Source organism: Aquarana catesbeiana, linkage group LG05, assembly GCF_042186555.1.
Source record: "Aquarana catesbeiana isolate 2022-GZ linkage group LG05, ASM4218655v1, whole genome shotgun sequence".
NCBI lineage: Eukaryota > Metazoa > Chordata > Amphibia > Anura > Ranidae > Aquarana > Aquarana catesbeiana.
The window spans coordinates 159,783,498-159,809,236 of record NC_133328.1 but is presented as its reverse complement, the minus strand read 5'-3'; the positions used below and the strand labels follow the sequence as shown (position 1 = coordinate 159,809,236).

General features: G+C 40.3%; 1 protein-coding gene across 1 annotated transcript in view; it reads left to right on the top strand.

Moving 5' to 3' along the window:
* Nucleotides 1–25,739, top strand: part of OSBPL10 (oxysterol binding protein like 10) — a 706,762-nt gene that overhangs the window by 409,563 nt on the left and 271,460 nt on the right. The window contains exons 5-6 of the mRNA XM_073630290.1: nt 5,808–6,015; nt 15,138–15,289. Coding sequence (XP_073486391.1) covers nt 5,808–6,015; nt 15,138–15,289 — 360 coding nt within the window. The remainder of the gene's footprint in view (nt 1–5,807; nt 6,016–15,137; nt 15,290–25,739) is intronic.

The following is a 25,739-nucleotide window of genomic DNA, read 5'->3' as shown; positions in this document are numbered from 1 at the left end:
AGACGGCTCCATGCTCTGTGCAGATTACCTCTCAAGCTCTCATGCATTAGGTATATACTCCGCTATCAAAATGAAATTGCTCTGTATTATGCAAAGCAGTATTTGCAGCAATTAATCCATAAATTGAGGATAAGTCATTTATCTGACCCTTGGTCCCAAAGAAATCCTTTGACCGACACTTCTTGCAAAGAGCCTAACTACAGGATAATGCATATCGTACAGCTCCTAGATTGTAGGCTCCAACAAGCAGGGCCCTCTGATTGCTCTTGTATTGAATTGTATTGTAACTGTACTGTCTGCCCTCATGTTGTAAAGTGCTACGCAAACTGTTGGCGCTATATAAATCCTGTATAATAATATAGTCCACAATTTACTTCATTAGGTATGCATGTTAGTGCGGCTGAAGGAAAACCCTAGAAGTGGCCTGACCAGAACTTTCTCCCATCTTGATAACAATCTTAACTATTTGATGGCAATCACTAACATGGAGGCAGTTAAACCAATGTATATATAAATAGGGTGATCACACCAGGAGATAACACCATCTACTATCTACACAATTATCAATCTCTACCAAAACCTATGTCTTCATAGAAACAGTCCCAATTTTATTTCCCTTTTCAGGCCTTTTAGGACTCAACATTCCACAGGTGTAAATCCAGAAACATTACTTTTATAATGAAATTCTATCAAATTCTCACCTTTGGGGACTGATCTAAAGGGTATAAATACCCTTCAGATTCTTGAGCGAGCCATTATGATGCTTTGCAAAATGGTCACTCAAAGGAATATGTTCAGCCATGTGCGACTGGTGGATTTGCACTGAGAAAAAGAAGCAGTAAAGTACAATCACTTTGCTTTTCTGCTGCCCTCACTGCTCATTTCAGGAGAAATTGCTCCTTGAAGTCCACTGCGAAACTGATACTTCGTCTGGTGCAGCTCTCACTGGTTTCTTTTGCTAAACTTTGCGTCTTTACAGGATACAGTAACGACTAATAAAGCTGTTTGCTTTTACATGTGCTGTATATCTATAGACCCCTTATTTCATTACAAAATTCCATAAAAACCATATTCCATACCATTCTTCTTTCTTTCTTTTTTTTTTTCTTTCATAATTTTACTAAGATCCACAAAGCCAGCACTCCTTCTACTAGTAAAAACCTTTAGTTGCACATATCCACTAAAAGAAAGCTGTCTCCTGCTAACAAGTTTCATCTAATCTTGGCCTTAGTTGTAACTAAAGGTTCATCTACTCCCATAAATACTCTCCCAATTTAATAGAAGAGCATCTGGAAGAGGCGGGCCAGATTACCAATGCCGAGAGCCAGAAATAAATATTATTGATCACACATAGACCAAGTTAAAACCCTAATGCACAATATGCTGTACACTAAAGTTTTTCTCTGATTGCCCTCCGGAAGATTTTATCCCCTTCATGAACAGGCCATTCTTTGCTATTGCACTGCGCTACTTTCACTGACATTTGCCTGGTCATCCACACTGTACCAAAATTAAATTCATATATTTTTTCACACAAATGGCTTTCTTTTGGTGGTATTTGATCACCAGTTTTTTATTATACATAAAGGAAAAAAAGACAGAAATATTTGAAAAAAAAACTAATATTTTTTGTTTACTTTCTGCTATGAAACATATCCAATAAAAAATATAAAAAATTTATTTTCTTAATGAATTTAGGCTAAAATGTATTCAGCTACATGTCTTTGGTTAAAAAAAAAAAAAAAACAGTGTATATTATTTGGTTTGCGTGAATGGTTTACAAACTATGGGATATATACTGGGGTCTTTATGTATTTATTTTCTTATACTAGTAATGATGGTGATCAGCAACTTATAGTGGGACATTGATAATATGGCGGGCAATCTGACACTAGCTGACGCTGGCTTGGGGGGGTACACTAACTGACTCTGATATCAGTAGTGACAATAATGCATTGATCACTGCTAATACTACACACAGTCACAGTACTAATGACTCTGACCAGGAAGGGGTTAAAATCTAGAGGGAATCAAGGGGTTATTTGTGTGCCTAACTATGTGTAATGTGTCTAATACAGTATGTGCTGATTTTACTCTGCTTTGCAGAGAATGAAAAAAGCAAGATCGCATGCCAGTGTACAAAGCTCTGTGTTGTTTACAGGAGCTCTCTTCCATGAATGATGGAGCTAATCAGCAGGTCCCAGTGATCACTCATTAGCCGGGAGCCAGTAATCGGCTTGTGCTGTAACAAATCACTGTACAGCTGGGGCGGCGGGCACGCACCTTACCCGGAAGCACTGATCATGTACCAGATACATGATCCAGCGCACAGTGGCTGCCTTTCAACAGTAAATGAAAGAAGATCACATAATCTATAGGTTGCTTTACTTTCTCATAAAGGCTTTTGTTCAGGGTATAGCTTACATCTCCCCTTCTGCCGATCCCCTCTTTCCCCCTGAGACCTCAACCTGGTTATCTAGGCTCTGTAGAAACTGCCTTTTAAATCTATCCAGGATATTCTGTTGTAAGACTTTTAACACAAGATGGCCATTCTGATTGCTATTATGCTATATTATTAGGCCTAAGTCCTCCTTTCTCTCCAAGGTGGTCTCAGACCTTCCACCAAAGGATAAGTTCACCTTTTAACAAAAAATAATAAATGCACATTTTTTTTTGCAGGTAAAAAAACGTGCATTTATTATTTTTTGTTTCTGGAGCCTCTAAAGCAGGGGTAGGCAACCTTGGCCCTCCAGCTGTGGTGAAACTACAAATCCCATCATGCATCTGCCTCTAGAAGTCATGCATGTGATTGTTAGGGTCTTGCAATGTCTCATGGGACTTGTAGTTTCAAAACAGCTGGAGAGCCGAGGTTGCCTACCCCTGCTCTAAAGCATTGCACTAGCTATCAGCAGTTCGCTGATGCCATGCAGGTTTCCTGCAGATCTGTCAGTGTATCTGTGTGCCTGTACACCCTGTTTTCACGCAGATATAATCTGTCAGGAAGAGAGAATGAGCTGCCACAGCGCTCCACAACACCTTGGTAGTTCATTGAAAACTAAAGGGCCAACAGCCTCAAAGGCTGCCGGACCTTGTAGTTGTCCATTTGCAGAACACTGCGAATGAGTGACCCGGGCAGAGCGACAATTTTTTTTAAATTGTGGCAGCTGTGGGAGTTTGCCCCTCTACTACTGCTTCCTTTTGAAATTATATTTCCTCTTTTTACTGAGTGATGGCTCACACAAGGGTCTCCCTGCTTATCTCTCCACCATTGCAAGGTGGATTAGATAGCCAAGGCCTTTTGTCTGAAAGATATGGTGCACATTCCACTACACCTGCCAGTGCTTCATGGGCCTTCCAGCAACAGGCATCTGTTTTGCATCTGGGTTTCTGTTCACACATTTGTTAAGTTTTACCAGATGGATGTTCAAGCCTCTTCTAAGGTCAGTCTCAGGCGTAAGGTGCTGCAAGGCTACTCTCTGGGCTTTTGAACCTTTTTTTAATTATTGGGTTGTTATATGGGCCTGATGGTGGTGTTTGCTATTTTGCCCATCCCACTTGTGAACTGCTTTTGGGTGTACCATTTGTAAAGACTGAGAAGTCTGTGCCCCGTACTATACGAGCAGGAAAATAAGATTTTTGGCTCCCCAGTAAAATTAATTTCCCTGAGTACAAGTACAGGAAACAGGACCCCGCTGTCTGTTTTTATAATGTCCCTATTGCTTGTCACAAAACTGAGGTTAACTGGGAGTGGGATGGGTTATATGGGGGATGTCTAGAGTTGCCACCTCATCCCTTTAAACCCAAACACATATTGATTACACAGGTTCTGTGGCTGATTAAGGTGGTAATTAAACTCACTTGGTGCCTTATGTGCAATAAAATAAGCCTCAGAACATGTGTAATTCATATGTGTTTGGGTTTAAATGGATGAGGTGGCAACCCTAGGGATGTCCTAGCAGCTTTTTTGCCAGTGTCCAGTTACCTGATGGTAGCTGCATAGAACTCATTTGTAAAAACTAAGAAGCCTGTGTGCCATACTATACTCCAGGAAACTGATTTTCCTAGTAAGTCAAAAATCCTATTTTACGGTAGTAGATGTATCAGACACCTTTGGTTACGACTAAGGCCAGTTAGCAGGGGACGCCATTCTTTTACCTAATATGTGCAAATACAGGTGAGTACTGGCATTATTGATTTTTCTGTGTTTTGTGCACTTTGTGGGGAGCACCACCTGCTGCTGTGGGGGCAATTACTGCTGCCAAGTAAGCTAATCATGTGATGTTTCCCATCTTACTAGGAGACTCAAACTTTACTAGTTTATTTCTTGCCTAGAACTTGGAAAATCAAAGTGACCTGTCCATATCTGCAGAATAGTTTAATGTCTTTACGTCCTGCTGTTCAACTTGTAAAAGCCTGCTGAATGCACTTTTCAGGAGTAAGATGTCTTGTGGTTTTCATTCTGTTTATAGTACTAACCTGTCCCTCAGAATCCCCCCAGTCCTCAGTAAGAGATGTGACATGGCTGTCATGTTGGAATCAAGCAATGCTACACTGACGTTGCTCAGCATGTAGCTAGTAACCTGAGCTTTAGTTGCTGTGCCGCCTTGTCGTACAGCCCTTCAAATGAGATGTTATTTTGTCACAAAGAGGTGCAAAGTAGCGGGAAGTGTTCATTAGTGTCACGGGCCTGGTGTCCGCAATGAGAGCAGCTTTGTCCAGGAAAACACTGTGTCCTCATTATTAAGTTCCACTCTGCAGGATCTCATAGGACGAAACTGTTTCCTTAATGTGCTTTTGTAATAATGAGGTCGAAGATCACAACCATCCTTTCATCATAGTCATTTCCAGCTTTTGCTTCTGCTGTATGCCTGCTGCTGCATCACATTGCTTGCATGGGCATAAGATCAAAGTGAATGGGTGCAGGACAGAGGAAAGACTGCTCTATGAATTCACTAATGGGAGCTTTCATCTTATTGAGAAGCATCAATGCCACTTTACCATCTATCCTCAAGCACAGTGTTACAGGCTGTGTAACAGCATTTCTCTTTTATTGTTTTTATTCCTCTACCCATTTGTGGCTGGCTCTACAAAATTATTAAACTTGTCAACTTAAAATGTATTTTTTTTTATAACATTGTTTTTTAACAATTTAACTATTTAAACTTAACTTACATACAGTATATGCATCCTGGTGCCAAAAAAGTGAATAATTGCTAAAATATTTCCAAATGTGTGCAGACACCCTCTAGAATGGCACTCCTAATGTATATAATTATGTCTTTGATAAATATGTGTGAACCATTCAAACCGAGAAGGTATTATGTATTTTAATTACTGTGCTGATGGCTTAAAAACACTTGGATTAGATTTCAACAATGGGTAGAAATGGTATGAAGACCATTTTGTATTTTTTTCTCTACGGACTGCCCCACCCCTGCATTATCCTTGTTTCCTCTGTCTGTCCACTCCATAGGAATTTGGGAAAAATACAAAGGTGGATTGTCTGCAAAGAAGGATGCAGTGATGGACAGTTAATCAACAACTTGTTGGGAGTTTTCTACTTTCTTTGATGGAGCATGTAGGGTGCAAGAATACTGCTTCTGAGCTGCAACCAATACTACACATTTTTTTTCAGTATGAACAAAGCCACTTTGAAGAGCAATGAGATTTAAAGCATGTGTAGCATGTGGTAGACTCACCTTCCAGAGTATAACATTAATTCTTTCTTATTGTTTGGGTTCTGTATGGATGTTTAAAAATCTAAGACATTTAACCATGATTAATTGTTTTTCCGTTTCATCTATCAGGTCATGGCTGATGTGGAAGGGCAGCAGAAAAATCTGGTACATGCCATTGAATCCCTGTCAGGCAGCGGCCCGCTATCTGCCTTGGATCAGGACTTACTCCTCCTGAAAGCTACCTCAGCTGCCACACTTGGCTGCCTTGGCGAGTGTCTACATTTACTACAGCAGAGTGTATATCAAGCTGGGCAGAACAGCAAAACTGTGATGACAGGTGGGATTATAGAAAATTAGAGTCTTCTTATGTGGTTTACAAAGTTTAAGGAAATTAATGAATTGCTGGAATAGAAGAGATGAGTGGCTTACACTTCAGATCACAACTGTTAAATCTTAAAGAGATTGTACCATCAGAAGGTTTCTTATCTTAATGCATTCTATGCATTAAGATAAAAAGCCTTCTGTGTGCAGCAGCCTTCCTTAGCCCCCCTAACACTTACCTGAGGTCCCTCTCTGTCCAGAGATGTCCATGAGTGTCTCAGCCATCTGAGATTCCCCCTCCTGATTGGCTGTGACACAGCAGCGGCACCATTGGTTCCTGCTGCTGTCAATCAAATTCAGCTAGCCAATCAGGGAGAAAGGGGACGGGTCAGGATGATAGGAGGCACCGGTGTCCTCCCTTGGAATGAACCTCATTTTTGTCGTTTCTCTAGAACTGATTGTGAGTTTGTCGCTTTACATACTTTCCTGTGTACCTCCGCCCTCTGCCTGGTCTCCCTGGTCTTCACTGAGGCATTACCAACATTGTGAGCACCATCCTTTCTTGGATCCTTGGATGGACATCACTGATTGTTTTTTACATACTCTGTGGCTGTTGTTTGTGTTTTTACAACCTTTGTCAACATAATTAATCTGCTTTATTAATGTGCACACCCCTGATGAAAGAAGGATTTTCTGAAACCCGTCGGGTGTTGTCCGTGGGCATCTGCCATGGTGATCTCATCACGGTAGTCCAAGGACTATATAGAATTGTTTTCTCTGCTGCTCTTCATTATTGTGTTGACTTATATTCCTATCAGCCAGTACAGCTGTTCTTTTTTTAATCAATTGTTTAATTAAAAAAAATTGTATATATTTATATATATTTTTTGCTTTTGGATTCTCTATTTTTCTACTATATAAACTAGTTGGACCATTAAAGTCTTTTTAGGGGGAATTTTTTCCTACTTTCTTTGCTATTTGGGATGTGGGCCCACTTTGTTGATCAACCATACCTCAATTTTTCCTAGCTAGACAATCAGGGAGAGAGGGGGCAGGCCCGGGTCAGGGCTCCATGTCTGAATAGACACAGGGAGCTGTGACTCGGCTTGGTTGGTGCCCCCATAGCAAGCTGTATGCTGTGGGGGCACTCGACAGGAGGGAGGGGCCAGGATCACAGAAGAGGACGATCCAGGCTGCTCTGTGCATAACCACTGTAACAGAGCAGGTAAGTATAACATGTTTGTTATTTTTATAGGAAAAAAACAAGACTTTACAATCACTTTAACTTTTATTTAAACCTATAAAAAATAAAATTACTTAACACACAACCTCATACTTTCACTCATGTCATATCTTTCCGTCTTTATTTTTTAGACAAACTATAGTGATGGATAAAAGTTTAGCAGGGTTCTCTGCCTCCTCACGAGAGAAGTCAGGGATGGGAAGGGAGAGAAGTTTTAGGAGAATCCCATAATTGTCCCTTTCCACTGGCCCTCACTATGCTCACGAGCCTTGAATGAGCTTAGCAACAATCTTTTTAAAGCGCTAGTGCTAAAAAAAAAAAAAATCTGGGCTCCCTTCAAGGTAATGGCATTATGTGCCAATATGCATCATACTGGCACATTATGAAAGCTTTACCGGTAAAATGAATCCCTCCACTGGCCCTCTGTCACCGCTGACAGGGCTTCAGTCGGCAATGATGTAATTCCTGTGCATGTGTACGGGAGCCACAATCATGGCATAGCTGGAGCATGTTATATGTTACACCCTAAATGTTAGTGTAACATGTAACATGCTCCCAGAGGTGAACTTTTCCTACAATGATCCCTTATAAGACCAAAATCTACCCCATAAATTTAACCTGTTTTCAGTGGGATTATGTTGCCGTATTGAGCGCAGCTGGGATGGGTGTAAATTCCTTCCTAAGGAGTAACATGTTAACATAAGTTGAATCATATGTATTGTATTGAAATAAAATGCAGCTCTTCCTTAAAATGAGTAAACATCTTCTTCACAATAGTCAATTAAGAATCCATTTAATCCAGGAACAGAGAAGGCAACCCAAGTGTATATAAAACATCACAGGATAGGGGCAAAAAGAAAAGGAGGACCTCTATCTTCACCATGGCACATAGAGCCTCTTACCCTAAATCGTGGACCACCTGAAGTATAAGTGGTCAAACAGTGCTCAAATTACCATTGAACTCCATCAGATTTCAGATAACTTCTATGTGGACTGTGGCTTGTAGGGAGTCTTCACTCACAGATAATCGCCCTGAACTCGCTGCAGATCAGTTGAAGAAAGCCATGCTCATGGAATACCTGCTAAAAAAATTTGTATCTACAACTCATGATACATTAGTGTGATGGTCAGGGAGAAGAATGCTCCTTACACTTGTGGATATTAGCAGAATTGCCCCCTAAAATTATCAGTGGTGTCAGTGAGAACTTATCTGAAAGGCAGAAATTGTTCATTGCTCTAGGAACCCCTAGCAACCTCTGAAGGAACCGTGGTTGAGAAACCCCGATCTCAACCATAAAATGTAAACCATAAAAAAAAACATTTGCTCATAAGCAATTAACAAATCAATCAAGAAATATTTAGGAATGTGTGCTTGGCTTATCAAAATACTGTTATGTGAATAATGTTGATAATAAATCAGTGTTGGTTTGTAGATTGTGCGTTAAAGTTGAGAACAGAATAGATAATTTAGTAATGAGAGTGTTTCTATTGTGCTAAAACAGAATCCTAGAAAATGGGGAGTTCTGTGAACTTCAAGTAGCTTTATCACAACCTTAAAGATTTCGCACACTAGTGACTTAGTGACTGGCAGGTTGAACCACACCAGAACATAGTTACCTGCTCCACCTTGATGTGTGTCAGATATGAATAGTCTACATGTAGCATTGCTCTGCAAGATTGTTAAAGTGTTACTAAGCCCAGGAGCCTGCATTCACTATATCTGGTCTCACACAGTACACAGAACATGGAAATGCAATAGTTTTAGTAAATATGAACCGCTAAATACCTTTTATCATCAGCAGTATACAACAATCTTGTAACTTCTTAAAGGGGCTGGTTAAAGCCTGTAGCAGGAGTTTTCATAATGCAATGGCTGTCCTATTAGAATGCAGGACCCCTGACCCTTTGTGTGGGCAGTGCTGATTGGCCCTGTGCTGATCATATGCACCCTCCCAAAAATAAAGAACTCTAGCAATACACACCAAACTGAGCAGGTGCAGCCTAAAGCAGGCCGTACATGGTCGAATTTCAAAGAAATTTTCTTTTCAAAATCAGAAAGTTCGTTTTTTGTGATCCGATGATGCCACCATTGATTTTCGTAATTCGGCCGACCAAGCCTTCAATTTCATCTCATGTTGCTACAGAAAAGAATTTTCATGGCTGGGAATTTTCTTTTCTCTCCGTAAATTTTCTTTTCTTTTTACATTTCTTGCACGATTCTCCCATCATTGATTAGAAAATCGTTTGTTTTTCTAAAAATTTCCAACATGTCCATGTTTTTAACTTAAAGTGTACGTAAACCCCCCTATCGCTTTTAGCCAAGGAAGCTGCCATCTTTGTTTAATCTACAACTGCCATGATGCTGCACATGTGATCAGTTATGACACCAACCATTGGATGGTTTGACAGTTTGGTTGAGAGCACAACCAATGGGAGTGTTACATTTCTGGTATGTGCCAGAAATTAAACTGTTTTATGGATGGGTTTACTTCCGCTTTAAACGATAAAACAAACCCCAAACTTTTTGCTTTAACCACTTGCCGACCGCTGCACGCCGATATACGTCGGCACAATGGCAGGGCAAATGTACGTCCCCTTTAAGAGGCGGGGGATAGCAGACGCGCGCTGCGTACAGCGTGACTGTGCCCGCGCGACCGGCGGACTTGATGTCCGCTGGTCTCATGGCGATCGTGTCACGGAGCCACAGAACGGGGAAGTGCCTATGTAAACAAGGCATTTCCTCATTCTGCCTTGTGCCATGACAGAGATCACTGCTCCCTGTCATCAAGAGCAGTGATCGCTGTCATGTGTGTTAAAGCCCATCCCCCCCACAGTTAGAATCACTCCTTAGGACACACTTAACCCCTTCGTCGCCCCCTAAGGGTTAACCCCTTCCCTGCCAGTGTCATTTACACAGTAATCAGAGCATTTTTATATCACTGATTACTGTATAAACGACAATGGTCCAAAATATAAAAGTGTCCGATGTGTCCACCATAATGTCGCAGTCCCGATAAAAATCGCAGATCGCCGCCATTACTGATAAAAAAAATAATAATAATAAAAATGCCATAAAACTATCCCCTATTTTGTAGATGCTATAACTTTTGTGCAAACCAATCAATATACGCTTATTGCAATTTTTTTTGTTTACCAAAAATATGTAAAAGAATACATATCGGCCTAAACTGAGGAAAACATTTTTTATATATTTTTGGGGGATATTTATTATAGCAAAAAGCAAAAAATATTGCGTTTTTTTTTCAAAATCATCGCTCTTTTTTTTTTGTTTATAGCGTAAAAAATAAAAACCGTAGTGGTGATCAAATACCACCTAAAGAGAATTCTATTTGTGGGAAAAATAGGACGTCAATTTTGTTTGGGTGCAACGTCGCACGACCGCGCAATTGTCAGTTAAAGCGACGCAGTGCCGTATCGCAAAAAGTGCTCTGGTCAGGAATGGCGTAAAATCTTCCCGGGCTGAAGCGGTTAATAGAACAGCGAAGGGTTAGGACTTCTCTAGTTTTTTGTTTGCTGGAGAGGTTTCCTCCCACTTCCTGTGTGGCCACCTGGACAGGAAGTGAAGGAAACAGAGAGCAATAATCAAATGACATAAACACGATGATAATCCTAAAATATCTCAACTCAAATATTGTTTTGGCTGAAATTTAAGGCTAAACTTTTTTTATATATATATATATATATATATATATATATATATATATATATATATATATATATATATATATATATATATATATATATAATGTATAAAAAAAAAGTTTAGCCTTAAATTTCAGCCAAAACAATATTTGAGTTGAGATATTTTAGGATTATCATCGTGTTTATGTCATTTGATTATTGCTCTCTGTTTCCTTCACTTCCTGTCCAGGTGGCCACACAGGAAGTGGGAGGAAACCTCTCCAGCAAACAAAAAACTAGAGAAGTCCTAACCCTTCGCTGTTCTATTAACCGCTTCAGCCCGGCAAGATTTTACGCCATTCCTGACCAGAGCACTTTTTGCGATTTTTTTTATATATATATTTTATATATATATATTAGGCTGAACACACTGGGATATGCAGCTTCTGAAAACAAAAACTTAAAAATAACATATTTATACAGCTAATTACTTCTAAAACATGCCGTTTTTCCATTCAGTTGTTTTCTTTTTTTTGTGAACTAAGTCTTTGAATGGTTACAGTAGCTACCCTGTGAAAAGCACTGTGACAACAGCAATATCAGATCCCAGCCATTTTCATCAATATCTGACAAACACCAGGTCAGATCTCACTGTGCTGCCACCAATATGTGAAGATGACGCTCTCAGCCTCACCCTGTACAAAGATTTTGAAGCTTGTGGGACCATAATCTAGGTACCAGCAGACTGACACTAGGTTTGGTTAACTACGTATTTAATCTGTTAGACACAAAACATCTGCCACTATGTGTTTTATCAGAAACACAAACTGTTCACAATATCGGTGGTGACAATTATGACTTTTTTTTAGATATGTCTGTAATACACACTGTCACAACATACAGGAATATTTCAAAGATTTACAATATAGTAGTGCTCTTCAAAGAGACAGGGATTTTTCAAGTTCTTGTTTAGTGCATTAGAGATAATTTTAACAGTTTTACAATTTTTACAGAGTGCTGGCTCATAAAAAAATTACTCTTGGCTGATGTTTGATGGTAAAAGCCAGTTCCAGACTGCTGATGCAGCTACTCTCTTTGGGTGCTGGAAATAACAAAAGTGTAGTGCAATTATAAATTTGTTAATTAGTAAATGGACAGTCTGATATCATCAAACAATTCATAAAATATGTGCACAAAAATATAAATAAATTAAAATCAATCAGCCTAGCGCATAAGTGTCCATATTAAAAATTGTGATCATTCGTCTTCTCAATCACTAACCAAATTAAACGATATATCCGCAAAATCGATAACAAATCCACCATGTGATGCTTCCAATCAAGTGACAGTTCCAACCCAACACCTGTGTACTCTAGCCTCTTACCTTACTATTATGATTCCTGCATTACCAGTAAGGTCATAACTCGCCGAGGTTCCTTTTAAGGGGAATAGGGATGAAGGTCTGATATTCCAACTTGTCAATATCTCCTATAGCCCAAAATCAGCCTCCGAGCTCATGATCGTATATATAAAATGGGAACAGAATACACCACATCTAGTATTCTCCATTTTAAAACATTTTATTTGTGAATTAAAAGTATTGCACTTACATTACAAAGCACTTAAGCAGTGCTAGCTAAGAATGCGTAACATCGGATGATATTCACTGTATGAGATGGCTGCATGATGACGTCACACTCCAAACTCTGCCCCCATTTGCGTTACGTCTGGGGGGTGGACTTCGTCAACAGAGATGACCCGACCAATCATTTGGTCTGTTTATTGTCATGCAGTTGCCAATTCTTCAGATACAGTTTTTTAAATGCATTAATATTTCTAGTGTACCACCATGTTACAATCTGGTAAACCACATATTGTGCAGCATGCAATGGCTATTCTATAGAGACTACAAATAAGATACCTCAGATAGCCTCTACCCCCTGTATATAGACTAGTTGTGTTTGACATTGAATTAATTCTCCAGCTTCTGATCTGTAGTCTTTATTAATGATTTTATGAGTTGTGTGTAGATATTGAAACTGTGAATTTGAGAGGGGATCACTTGCAGGTCAGTAAACCAGCTTTTAGTATTCAGTATATTATCAAGCCTAAATGGCTTTTACAGTATCAAGTAACCCTGTATAAGGCATTTTATTGCATGTCTAATATCCCTAATGGGCTTAATTACCCTGAGGTTTAGAGTATGACAAACCTGGAACGTCCTTAACACATTTATGATAGGGCTTATTTGATCGATCAACTTGGGTATATTCAGCCTTCCCATACATGGTTCAAATCTTGAACCGGCCAAGATTTGAACTGTCTATGGCTGGCTTAAGTAGGATTTATGATCCGACTTGAAAAGTTGTCCACTATAGGCCATTGAGATGCATTTCTGGGGTTATATGCTTTGGGGGGGATCACTGGTTGCTATGTGGATGTAAGCTGGCTCTGTGTCTCATATTTTAAAATCTGTCTCTGCTGGAGTGTGAATTTTAAAACAAGACTACCCTGTGTCTTTTCAGATACTTTTGGGGTGCACTGTAAAAAAGTCTTTCAGACTACATTTGGGTGCATGCTTTATGGAGAATGCATAGTGTGTTTCTATATGTTTTTTTTTTATATTGGTCAGGACTAAAAAAAATACACATATTAAAATAGTTTTGCTTTTTTTTTTTGTTAGGTAAATTTGAAATATTACCTATGTATTTTGTTTATTTCCTGCCAGCAGGTGTAGCGCTAAGATAATTGTGCCTATTTATCCTTAGCTGCTCTTTTGGGGAAAAAAGCCTGTTTGCAGACCTCAAATGCTCAAGCAGCAACTTGCACAAGCAAATTGGGGTTCCTAGTAGAAGACAGACTAAGCAATAGCATGCAATGCCAAGATGCAGCAAGCAAAGCTAGCAGACTATTAGCATGCATTAAAAAGTCAATTTATTCCATAAATAAAATAATAATCCTACCACTTTATAAAACTCTAGTTCAGCCACATCTGGACTGTTCTCTCCAATTCTGGTCACCAATCCTCAGGAAGGATGTGCTAGAACTGGAGAGAGTTCAGAGAAGAGCAACAAAATTAATAAGGGGACTGGAGGACCTCAATTACGAGGAAAAACTATAAGCAATAAATTAGTTTTTTCCTGGAGAAGGGATGCTTGAGAGGAGATATGATAGCAATATGCAAATACCTCAATGGGGATTCCAGCTTAGGTAGGAACCATTTAGTCTCAGGGAGTGTAAGAAGACACAGGGCTACACAATGAGATTGGAGGAAAAGTGGTTTAACTTTAAGCTGTGTAGGGTTTTTTTTCACTGTCGGGACGGTGAGGATGTGAAACTCTCTTCCACAACCAGTGGTGTCAGCAGTAAATATTAATAGTTTTAAAAGACTCTTGGACAGGCATCTTAGTGAACACAATATACAAGGATATGGGAATTGATTATCGACATGAACACACACCAATTACTCAGGTCGAACTAAATGGACTTGTGTCTTTATTCAGTCTTACAACTATGTAATGAATCATTCTGAGGTGTGGCTCTTCCCACATCCTTTTCCTTGTCTGCATTCTGGTTGAGGTCACATTGGGGGTTATTTACAAAAGGCAAATCCACTTTGCACTACAAGCGCAAACTGTGCAAAGTGCACTTGAAATTGTTCTGAAAGTGCACTTGGAAGTGCAGTCGCTGTAAATCTGAGGGGTAGAGCTGAAATGAGGGGAAGCTCTGCTGATTTTATCATCCAATCATGTGCAAGCTAAAATGCTGTTTTCTTGCATGTCCACCTTGGATCTACAGCGACTGCACTTCCAAGTGCACTTTCAGTGCAATTTCAAGTGCACTTTGCACTTGTAGTTTTAACTTGTAGTGCAAAGTGGATTTGCCTTTCGTAAATAACCCCCATAGAGTTTCAGTTTGACAAAGTGACAGAAACTGAAAGGAGCACGTTTTTGCTGTGTTCCCTCTTCTAAAAAAAAAAACCCAAAATGCTCTGTTTCACAGGTGCACCCTGTATTAAATATTTATGTGTTAAATAAATATGTTTACTATTAAAAAATAGTAGAAAGATAAATAGCATTCATAAATACTTACTGGTGTGAATGAGCTCTTAGTTGTAAAGTAATTCTTTTAACATGTAATGATAAGTGTTACAGTTTGTACATGGTTTAGTACATACTGTTAGCTTATATTATAATGTGGTAAGAATATGCATTAAATGTACTTTAAAAACTGACAAACGTTTATGTTCTTAGAAAGCATTCTGGGCTGGCATGGACCAAAGTCTCATTCTACAGAAAATCTTAGAAATGGAACTTTCAGCTCCTTACCAACTACTGCCTCAAACCTCACTTGGCCCATACTCTCAAGCATGCCTAAGGACTACCAAATAGATCAGGATGATGAGGTAAGCCTGATTAGTAAACATGGATCGATCAATGTGGCATACATTCACAGCTAACTCAATTTTTCAAATAAATTGTTCATAGACCTCAAAATAAAAAAACTCTCTCAATTTGCTAAAGAGGTGAACAGAACATAATATTTAATGCTGTGCTAAATTGATTTGGACATGTTCCATTGATTTTTACTTCTGAAAACAGTACTGCAAGTAGTACATTAGTTTAATAGTAAACAATGAAACTTTATAGGTTGTTCTAAAATGTAAGAACTGACCTTCCACATTTTGCATTTTGCAAACACATTAAGGCACCAAATAAAATTGTGTACATTTTAGGTATATTAGTGGCTTATACAACTGAAAATATGGAAATGATAACCCATAGAAGAATAATTGTTGTTATTTCTAGAATTATCACCCCAGCATCTTTACGTTACTAAACTTCAAAAGGCAAATTAGGGGCCTGAGGCTTGCATGAGGAATATATGAACTATTTATGGGTTAGTCTGTAGTCAACCTATGGGAAATGAGGAGATGTGTGACAAAAAATAGTTCTACTCAGATGATCAAATGTTTGTTAAACTGGCATTTTGTCACTGGAAAACAATAAACAATTCTTTCTTTGAAGCAAGACTTTGATCTTGTATCCTAACTTATACCTGTGACCACTAAAGAGAACAGTTGAACTGGACAATTGCATGACAAATTTCTGTGATGCGTCCAGGTTCTGTTTGGCCCAGTCTTAGGGTTTTGTCAGAAGGCCAGCCGAAATGGCTGACTTATAGATGATTTCAGGGTACCATACATTGCTTACCTTTGGGATGATGGTTTGTGGGCCAGTAAGTATGAGACATAGCCTCAACTGGTTGCTGACGTGCTCTCATGTCCTTCATTAACAAAACTAAAAATGGTATTTTTCAAGAACATTACAATAACTGTCTATCTCCTTACTGTATCCCGGAGATTAATTTTTTCACTTTCCAAAAGAATGTAGAGCGCACCCTCAGGGACCCCAACCCTGAATATTTTTTTTGTGCATTGACATTTAGACATGTCCTGGCACATGTAATTTATAGCTTGATAGTATTATCCCCGTTATAGTTTCTATCAACATCAGAATGTACTGTTTATCATGATCGCTTTTTTAGCTTGAGGTTAGGCTTAGTATAAAGGGTTAGATGCAGGCACTGTAGGCTGCTATTGTTTTCTTTCCCCACTTTTTTTATTACATTTGATAGATAGGGTTATCAGTGCTGCAGCCTAGAAATGAGGTGGGTGCAGTTTCTAATGCACACAGTGAGAAGCTCACAGCATGCAGTGTAATCAGAAAAAGCGTTTTCGTAATAGGAGAGGAGCCTGTTTAACTGTGCAAGATTGAAGGTAGGACTGAAGTTTAGCTTTAAAGCTGATATTGAAGTGCAATGCAGGGTTTGCGTATACTGTCTGAGCCACTTCTCCCTGTATATATTGCCTGCTAATAGTAGGTACAAAGTTTACCTGTAAAGAAAATTTTTTTTATATTTACCTTACCATCATATTCCATCCACAGTTCCAAAAAAAGAATGCACACAGGTCATCTTTTTATACATCGACCTTCCACCCATAGAAGGGCACGGAAAGGAACATTTTTTGTAAGCAAAATACTGTGTAGGCAAAGCAAGTCTCCAGCACAGAATAATCCTACGAATCCTTCCTTTATTGTAACAGCAATAGCCATCCTCTTAACACATTTCTGCTGCAAAGGGACTTAATCACGCTTGTTCTGGTGAGATCCTGTGGAATACAAAGCAGCTTAAAGTGGAGTTCCACCCAAAAATGGAACTTCCGCTTTAAGTGTTGGTGACCCTCTGACATGCCACATGTGGCATGTAATTTTTTTTGGGGGGGAGAGGGTACCCTGTTTATAGAGGCACTCAGATCCCACTTCCTTCCCTGGCGCCGAAGGAAGACCACCTCTCCCCCCTCCCTCCCTGCAACCTTCTGGGACACGTCACAGGTCCCAGAAGATTGTCCAGCCATTCACAGCGTCCACAGTTAGAATGCCGGCGCCACGAAGAGGAGCGGGGCTTCGTGCCCCCTGCATCGCTGTACCATGGGACAGGTGAGTGTCTGTCTGATTATTAAGTCAGCAGCTACACTTTTTGTAGCTGCTGACTTTTAAATGGGTGGAACTCTGATTTAACTCTCAAGAGAAGACACTCTTGCCAAGGACAGGTGTGTCTTCTCATGATATTTGGCCTGCTCTACACGCAAGAATCCTCCGGGAAGGATGGTGACAGCACACCCAGCAATGTGTAAAATGGTGGTATGGTACATATACCATATACCGTAACTATTTTTTCTTTTCAGATAACCTTTGGTCTTACTATTAGCAGGCAATGTATAGAGGGGAAGGGGATTGGAAAATCATATGCAGCCCTTGCATTGCATTTCAAAATTCATTTTTAATGATTTATGATGATTTTCTACTATCCTCTACACAAATCATGGGCAGTAAGAGGCTGTCGAACCTTACTGTATAGGGCTAAATTGGTTGTCCCATATATACATAGAAAAATACTTGTGTAGTTTTCATTTGCTTTCTATAAATATGAACGGTATAGTTAATAAACAAAAAAGGTTAAAAGGGAATGTCAGAGTTTCTTGAATACTGGCCAACTGTACAATATGGCTTGTTACTTGGATACCAGAATTTTTGTGTTTTATGTCCTGTAGAGCCTACTGTAAACCATAATTTCCAGTTAGCAGTATGTCTGCATTAATTGCATTCAGCTGCTACGAGCAGTGTTTATTCCTAAATTTACATCATTACATTCACTGTTGGTATCTCCTTCACTTACCAGAGTAAATTTCTATTTGCATTCTGTAGTCCATTTGGCACATATTACTTATGCATTTAGATAAAGTAAATGGACTGGAAATGCCAACGGGAAGCTTATGTTCTTTTTTTTTTTTTTTTTTTAAACATCTTAACAGTGTGATGTGTATGACCCTTTTCATATTACTTTATTATTATACAATATTGTAAGGCCACTTTACCAGGCACACAGTGTCAGTATATACATAAGTGTTTCAAATCAAGACTTTGAGGTCATAGCATCAGTTATCCAGTCCTGTGTATATACTTTTTCATAAAGGGCTTCACTGAGTTTGGATACAAATACACACATACCTGTATTCCCAAATGTTTGGCCTTGTGTGATTCAACATATAAGGGGCCCAGTCCGACAGACAAATACGTTCTGTTCATTTCTCATTCATCTGTCATTAAAGTTTGACAATTTCAGGATGTTTGCTGTGTTTTTTTTAACTGTATACACTACCATATAGCCAAGATTTTGTGGTCACTTAACTATCACTTCCATATAAGCTTACACAAACATTATGTAGTTAGGGATTGTCCAGGTAAAACTGTTTTTATTACAAATTCATATTAAAATCCATAATAAATTACATAAGGGTGTATATTTCACCATCCTATGGATTGGCTTGGCTGCTTCAGGAAATATACATAGAGATATTAGCAAAATATACACATATATTAGTAATATTTACAGCTTTCATTCATTAAGATAAATACATCACATGGGAAGATCACTTTATCGATTAATTAATAAATGCTGTATATCTTATCAATTTATATTTTTCTAGTATCCTATATGCATATTTCCTGAAAAAAGCCAAGCAGCAAAACAAGTAGAAGAACATGCATAAAGGACCTTAATAACTTCATTAAATCCAGAGGATGATAAAATATAAACCCTTTAGTAATTTATTATGGATTTCAAAATGAATTTGTAATAAATGCTATAATTTTAACACTTTTGTCTGGACAATGCATATAGCACCTTGAAAATATCTATCCTGTTCAATGTTTGTGTAAGCTTATATGGAAGTAATGGTTAAGTGACCACATTATCTTGGCTATATGGTAGGGTATGCAGTTAAAAAAACACAGCAAACATCCATGCTGACAAAACCCTTTCTCTTCATCCGCACATATATATCCATGACTTCCATATAAGCTTGTTGGATATCACATTACAAAATCATGAGCATTAGTCTGGCATTGTCCCAAAAAAGGGGGGAGGGAAAGTGAATTCATAGGTAGGGAACAGGCAGGAGTCAATGTAAATTTAAATACTATTTAATGAAAAAAGACTCACAATATATACTAATCCAGAAAATATCCTGATAATTCAGGTACCATCACCATTAAAAAGACCAAACAGTCATGTGCGGACACAGACAACCACCGGTCACAAACAACCACTCATGATAGATTATGCGAGTCATTCACTATAAATAATTAAATAGACAACCATGATATCAAGGCATAAAACATATATGCAAAGCATTACTGGAAGTCCAAATAGCATGGAAGAAGGATGACAAATGATTAAGTGGATGTATGGGTTGTAGTGACAACAGAACTTGATCAGCACTGAATAGTGGTGTAAAAAACACGATAAGCCGTTAGGAGGGGGGACAATGATGTCGGGGGGCCTTTGTGGAAAGGTCCGGGAAGGAATGGATGGATGAGGCCAAAGCCGCTGCTGGATGTAAGTATATGTGGGCTGACAGGTCGGAGCCTCTCTAGGCCAGGGATGGCTCACAAGGCTGCAGACCAGAAGGTGTGGATTGGACTAACAGGCAGCTGGAGTTGGAGAGTTAGGATTAGTGGTGAGCTGACACTGTGGAATGGAAGCCAATTATCACATGCGGTGAGAAACTAAAGTGACAGTCCCGAATCAGGGATACAGTAAAGGAGGATCTCACCCGGTGTTGTTTTGCAGCTGTCACCATCTCCTGTATGAGGAATTCCTTTTCATAGGTGGTCCAGTCCAATAGGGGGTCATCCAAGGGGTGCCTCAATCGTGAGTAGCGGATAGGCAGTAAGAGTGAGTAAGCTCACGTAAATAATGCAGATAGAGTCCGAGCAGTTGAGGCAACAATCCACCCCTCCTCCTCTCTTCAGGCTAGCCGCTGTGGCAGGATTCAAGCAATCGCTGGTCTCGCGGGTCGGAGTGATCGGCGTGATCAAGGCTGGTAGGTGGGTCTGTTTGTCAGCAGGTACGCTAAGGGCAGCGTAGTGGCGTCATGCTGACGCGTTTCATCCGTAGACCGGATTTCTTCAGAGCATGCGCGGTAGCAAGCCTCGTCAACTTATGTAGTATTGAGGCGGGATCACGTGGGTTTCAGCATCTCGTTACCAAGGCTACCGCGCTATTCACTGACAGCCATACACAAGGGAAAAACATAAAACATGACTAGCAGAACGAGTCCGTAAAGGCACACCAGGAATGGGGAGGGGAGAAAGAAGAAGGAAAGGAAAAGGGGAAAAAGATAAGAGGGGGAAACGAAGAGGAAGGGAAGGACAAAGGGGGGGGGGGGGAAGAAAGGGGAGGGGGGAGGAAAGAAGGAAGAAGGGGGGGGGAAAGGAAATGATTGAAGAAACACCATGGAAAACGTGAAGAACTAATGGAGAAGAGAGAAAAGGGATAAACAAGGTGGAGGGAAACGAAAGAGGGAATAAATGAAATAATGTAAAATAAAATAAAATAAAATAAAATAGAATAGAAATGAATATAAAGAAGGCTCTTGGCAATAGAATTCAAGTGCATTAAGAAAGAAAAATATAATTGATAATAAAGAGATAACTGGGATATAGAGGATTCATTATAAAAAATTGGGAAACAAGGCCATAGGGTTATCAATGGGGGCTACAAGCGAAAAAATCCCAACCAAGGAGAGGAGAGATGTGGACAGACAATTATCAATGAATTTAGGGGGTCAAAAAAACACCAAGGTTGCACTCGTTATTTAACCCATGGGGGTGCATACTGTTGGTGTTGTATATCCACATCTTCTCCTTCTGGTATAGGATCCTGTCGAAATCGCCCCTTCTCAGAGGAAGGTTGAGCCTATAGATACCTTTAACGGTAAGTCCCTTGGGGTTACCCCCGTGTGCCTGCAAAAAGTGTAGGGAAATAGGTTGTTCATCGTCTTTGCCCAAAATGGACTGAATATGTTCACTCACTCTTACCTTCAGTGGTCTCTTGGTTTTCCCCACATAGTGTTTCCCACAGGGACAGGTGAGCATGTAGATCACCCTAGTTGTATTGCAATTAATAAAGTTATTAATTTTGAAAAGTTTTTTGCCTTCAGAATCAGAAAATGTACTTGTGCGTTCAACGTACTTGCATACTGAACAGCGACCACACTTGAACATTCCCTTCAGAGGCGGGAGTTGTGTCAGCCAGTTGGGAGTAGGTGATCTTTGGTACTCGGAATGAATTAGACTGTCTTTTAGGTTTTTAGAATGCCGAGCCGTTAAGAGGGGTCTAGTGCCCACAATCTTGCCCAGAAGGGGCGACTCAGACAGAATGTGCCAGTGTTGGTTAAGTATGGACCTGACTTGGTCCCAGTGGGCACCAAACTTGGTAATGATCCTGGGAGGTCCCCGGAATTCCGGGGATTTGGGATCCTTTTTCTTTTTTGAAAGAAGTGTTATCCGGTCTGTCTGAGTGGCCCTTCTTCTGGCCTCCCTAATACATGAATGGGAATAGCCTCTCTCTCTGAATCTATTGTAAAGGTCTTTAGACTCAGTGATAAAGTCAGCTGGATCAGAGCAGTTTCTTCGAGCCCTGAGAAATTGGCCTACTGGAATGGCCTTAATCAGGGATTTTGGGTGGTCGCTGGATGCTAAAAGTAGGGTATTAGCTGCTGTGGGTTTTCTGAAGGTTTTGGTCTTAATCAAACCGTTATCAATGTAAATGGTTAGATCGAGAAATGAGAGGGTGTGGGGATGAAAAGTGTAGGTGAGTCTAATGTTTCTATCATTAGAATTTAACTCATTCATGAAGGTGTGTAACTCATGTTCAGAGCCCCCCCAAATCATTAGAACATCATCTATGTACCTCAGCCACGTAGCACAGTGGCTGAGGTACAATGACGAAGGGTACACCAGATCCTCCTCCCACAAGCCAAGATGAAGGCATGCGTAAGAGGGCGCCCAGGGTGCTCCCATGGAGGTTCCCCTTATCTGCTGGTAGAAATTTCCCAGAAATTGGAAGCAATTATGTTCGAGTAGAAAAGTAAGAATGACGCCTATGAATTCATTATGCTGTCCAAGGGATGGAAACCTACGTTCAAGAAAAAATTGGACTGCACGCAAACCCCAGCAGTGTGGTATTGAGGTGTACAACGATTCAACATCTATCCCCACTAGAAAAGCCCCAGATGGCATTGTTAGAGTGTTTAGTCGCCTTAGTACATCCATAGTGTCTTGTACAAATGAAGGTAACTCTGGGACTAAGTCCTTAATAAGGGCATCAATGAATTTACCCACTTTTTCAAGAGGACCGTTGACAGCAGAAACTATGGGTCTGCCGGGTGGATTATGAAGGCATTTGTGGAGCTTGGGGATGATATAGAAGGTGGGTGTGTTGAATTGTTGTACCCTCAGGTAGTTGTACTCTTTTGAGGTAATAAGTTTCTCTTCCAAACCAAGACTAAGGAGATAATTGAGGGCATTGACAATAGCAATAAAAGGATTAGTGTGAAGTTTGCGGTAAGTAGATTCATCCGCTAGGAGTCTCCTAACTTCAGTTTCATATTGGGTTTCGGTTAGAAGAACAATATTGCCACCCTTATCACTGCCCTTGATGACGATGCCAGGGGCATTTTCAAGCTCTCTAAGGGCTTTTCGTTCCTCTCGTGAGATATTGTCAAGTCCCCTGTAATTCCAGTTGATTTTGGAGAGATCTCTTTTGACTTGTGTCAAAAAGAATTCAATAGGTTTGTATTTAGAAAGAGGGGGCATCTTGGTAGACCTTATCGGCAGATTGGCAGAGCGAGTCAACGCATGCTGGTAGTCCGGAGTCTCAGAGTCAGAATCAGACTGACAGTTCTCCTGAAGTAATGAAACCAAATAATCGAGGGCCTCTCGCTCTTCCTCATCTGCCGATATAGGATGGGACTCATCTTGTTTTGATGAGTGCCAATATCCAAAGATCACCTTTCTTAAATAAAGTGAAATGTCCTTATAGACTTCGAATTCATTCATCCCAGATTTAGGGGAGAAGGAAAGGCCTCTATTTAACAGTGATAGATGATGCTCGTTAAGCGGGAATTGGGTGAGATTAACAACTTTCATGTCCACTAGAGAACTGGGAGGAGGTAGCGATAGGTCGTGTGTGGCAGAGGGGTGCATTACGTTCTGTATGTTTTGTTCCTTGATTGTCGCTGGCTTTTTCGTGTTTCTCGGGCCCTTCCTTGAGGAGGTGGGGACTGATGTGAGGTTTTGTGTCCCTTTAAACTTGGTTTTGCTTTCACTGTGGTTGTGGTGGGATTGTCTGGAGGGGGTGGGTCTTTGTCTAAAAAACTTTCGGTGACTTTTTTAGACAAAGACCCACCCCCTCCAGACAATCCCACCACAACCACAGTGAAAGCAAAACCAAGTTTAAAGGGACACAAAACCTCACATCAGTCCCCACCTCCTCAAGGAAGGGCCCGAGAAACACGAAAAAGCCAGCGACAATCAAGGAACAAAACATACAGAACGTAATGCACCCCTCTGCCACACACGACCTATCGCTACCTCCTCCCAGTTCTCTAGTGGACATGAAAGTTGTTAATCTCACCCAATTCCCGCTTAACGAGCATCATCTATCACTGTTAAATAGAGGCCTTTCCTTCTCCCCTAAATCTGGGATGAATGAATTCGAAGTCTATAAGGACATTTCACTTTATTTAAGAAAGGTGATCTTTGGATATTGGCACTCATCAAAACAAGATGAGTCCCATCCTATATCGGCAGATGAGGAAGAGCGAGAGGCCCTCGATATTTTGGTTTCATTACTTCAGGAGAACTGTCAGTCTGATTCTGACTCTGAGACTCCGGACTACCAGCATGCGTTGACTCGCTCTGCCAATCTGCCGATAAGGTCTACCAAGATGCCCCCTCTTTCTAAATACAAACCTATTGAATTCTTTTTGACACAAGTCAAAAGAGATCTCTCCAAAATCAACTGGAATTACAGGGGACTTGACAATATCTCACGAGAGGAACGAAAAGCCCTTAGAGAGCTTGAAAATGCCCCTGGCATCGTCATCAAGGGCAGTGATAAGGGTGGCAATATTGTTCTTCTAACCGAAACCCAATATGAAACTGAAGTTAGGAGACTCCTAGCGGATGAATCTACTTACCGCAAACTTCACACTAATCCTTTTATTGCTATTGTCAATGCCCTCAATTATCTCCTTAGTCTTGGTTTGGAAGAGAAACTTATTACCTCAAAAGAGTACAACTACCTGAGGGTACAACAATTCAACACACCCACCTTCTATATCATCCCCAAGCTCCACAAATGCCTTCATAATCCACCCGGCAGACCCATAGTTTCTGCTGTCAACGGTCCTCTTGAAAAAGTAGGTAAATTCATTGATGCCCTTATTAAGGACTTAGTCCCAGAGTTACCTTCATTTGTACAAGACACTATGGATGTACTAAGGCGACTAAACACTCTAACAATGCCATCTGGGGCTTTTCTAGTGGGGATAGATGTTGAATCGTTGTACACCTCAATACCACACTGCTGGGGTTTGCGTGCAGTCCAATTTTTTCTTGAACGTAGGTTTCCATCCCTTGGACAGCATAATGAATTCATAGGCGACATTCTTACTTTTCTACTCGAACATAATTGCTTCCAATTTCTGTGAAATTTCTACCAGCAGATAAGGGGAACCTCCATGGGAGCACCCTGGGCGCCCTCTTACGCATGCCTTCATCTTGGCTTGTGGGAGGAGGATCTGGTGTACCCTTCGTCATTGTACCTCAGCCACTGTGCTACGTGGCTGAGGTACATAGATGATGTTCTAATGATTTGGGGGGGCTCTGAACATGAGTTACACACCTTCATGAATGAGTTAAATTCTAATGATAGAAACATTAGACTCACCTACACTTTTCATCCCCACACCCTCTCATTTCTCGATCTAACCATTTACATTGATAACGGTTTGATTAAGACCAAAACCTTCAGAAAACCCACAGCAGCTAATACCCTACTTTTAGCATCCAGCGACCACCCAAAATCCCTGATTAAGGCCATTCCAGTAGGCCAATTTCTCAGGGCTCGAAGAAACTGCTCTGATCCAGCTGACTTTATCACTGAGTCTAAAGACCTTTACAATAGATTCAGAGAGAGAGGCTATTCCCATTCATGTATTAGGGAGGCCAGAAGAAGGGCCACTCAGACAGACCGGATAACACTTCTTTCAAAAAAGAAAAAGGATCCCAAATCCCCGGAATTCCGGGGACCTCCCAGGATCATTACCAAGTTTGGTGCCCACTGGGACCAAGTCAGGTCCATACTTAACCAACACTGGCACATTCTGTCTGAGTCGCCCCTTCTGGGCAAGATTGTGGGCACTAGACCCCTCTTAACGGCTC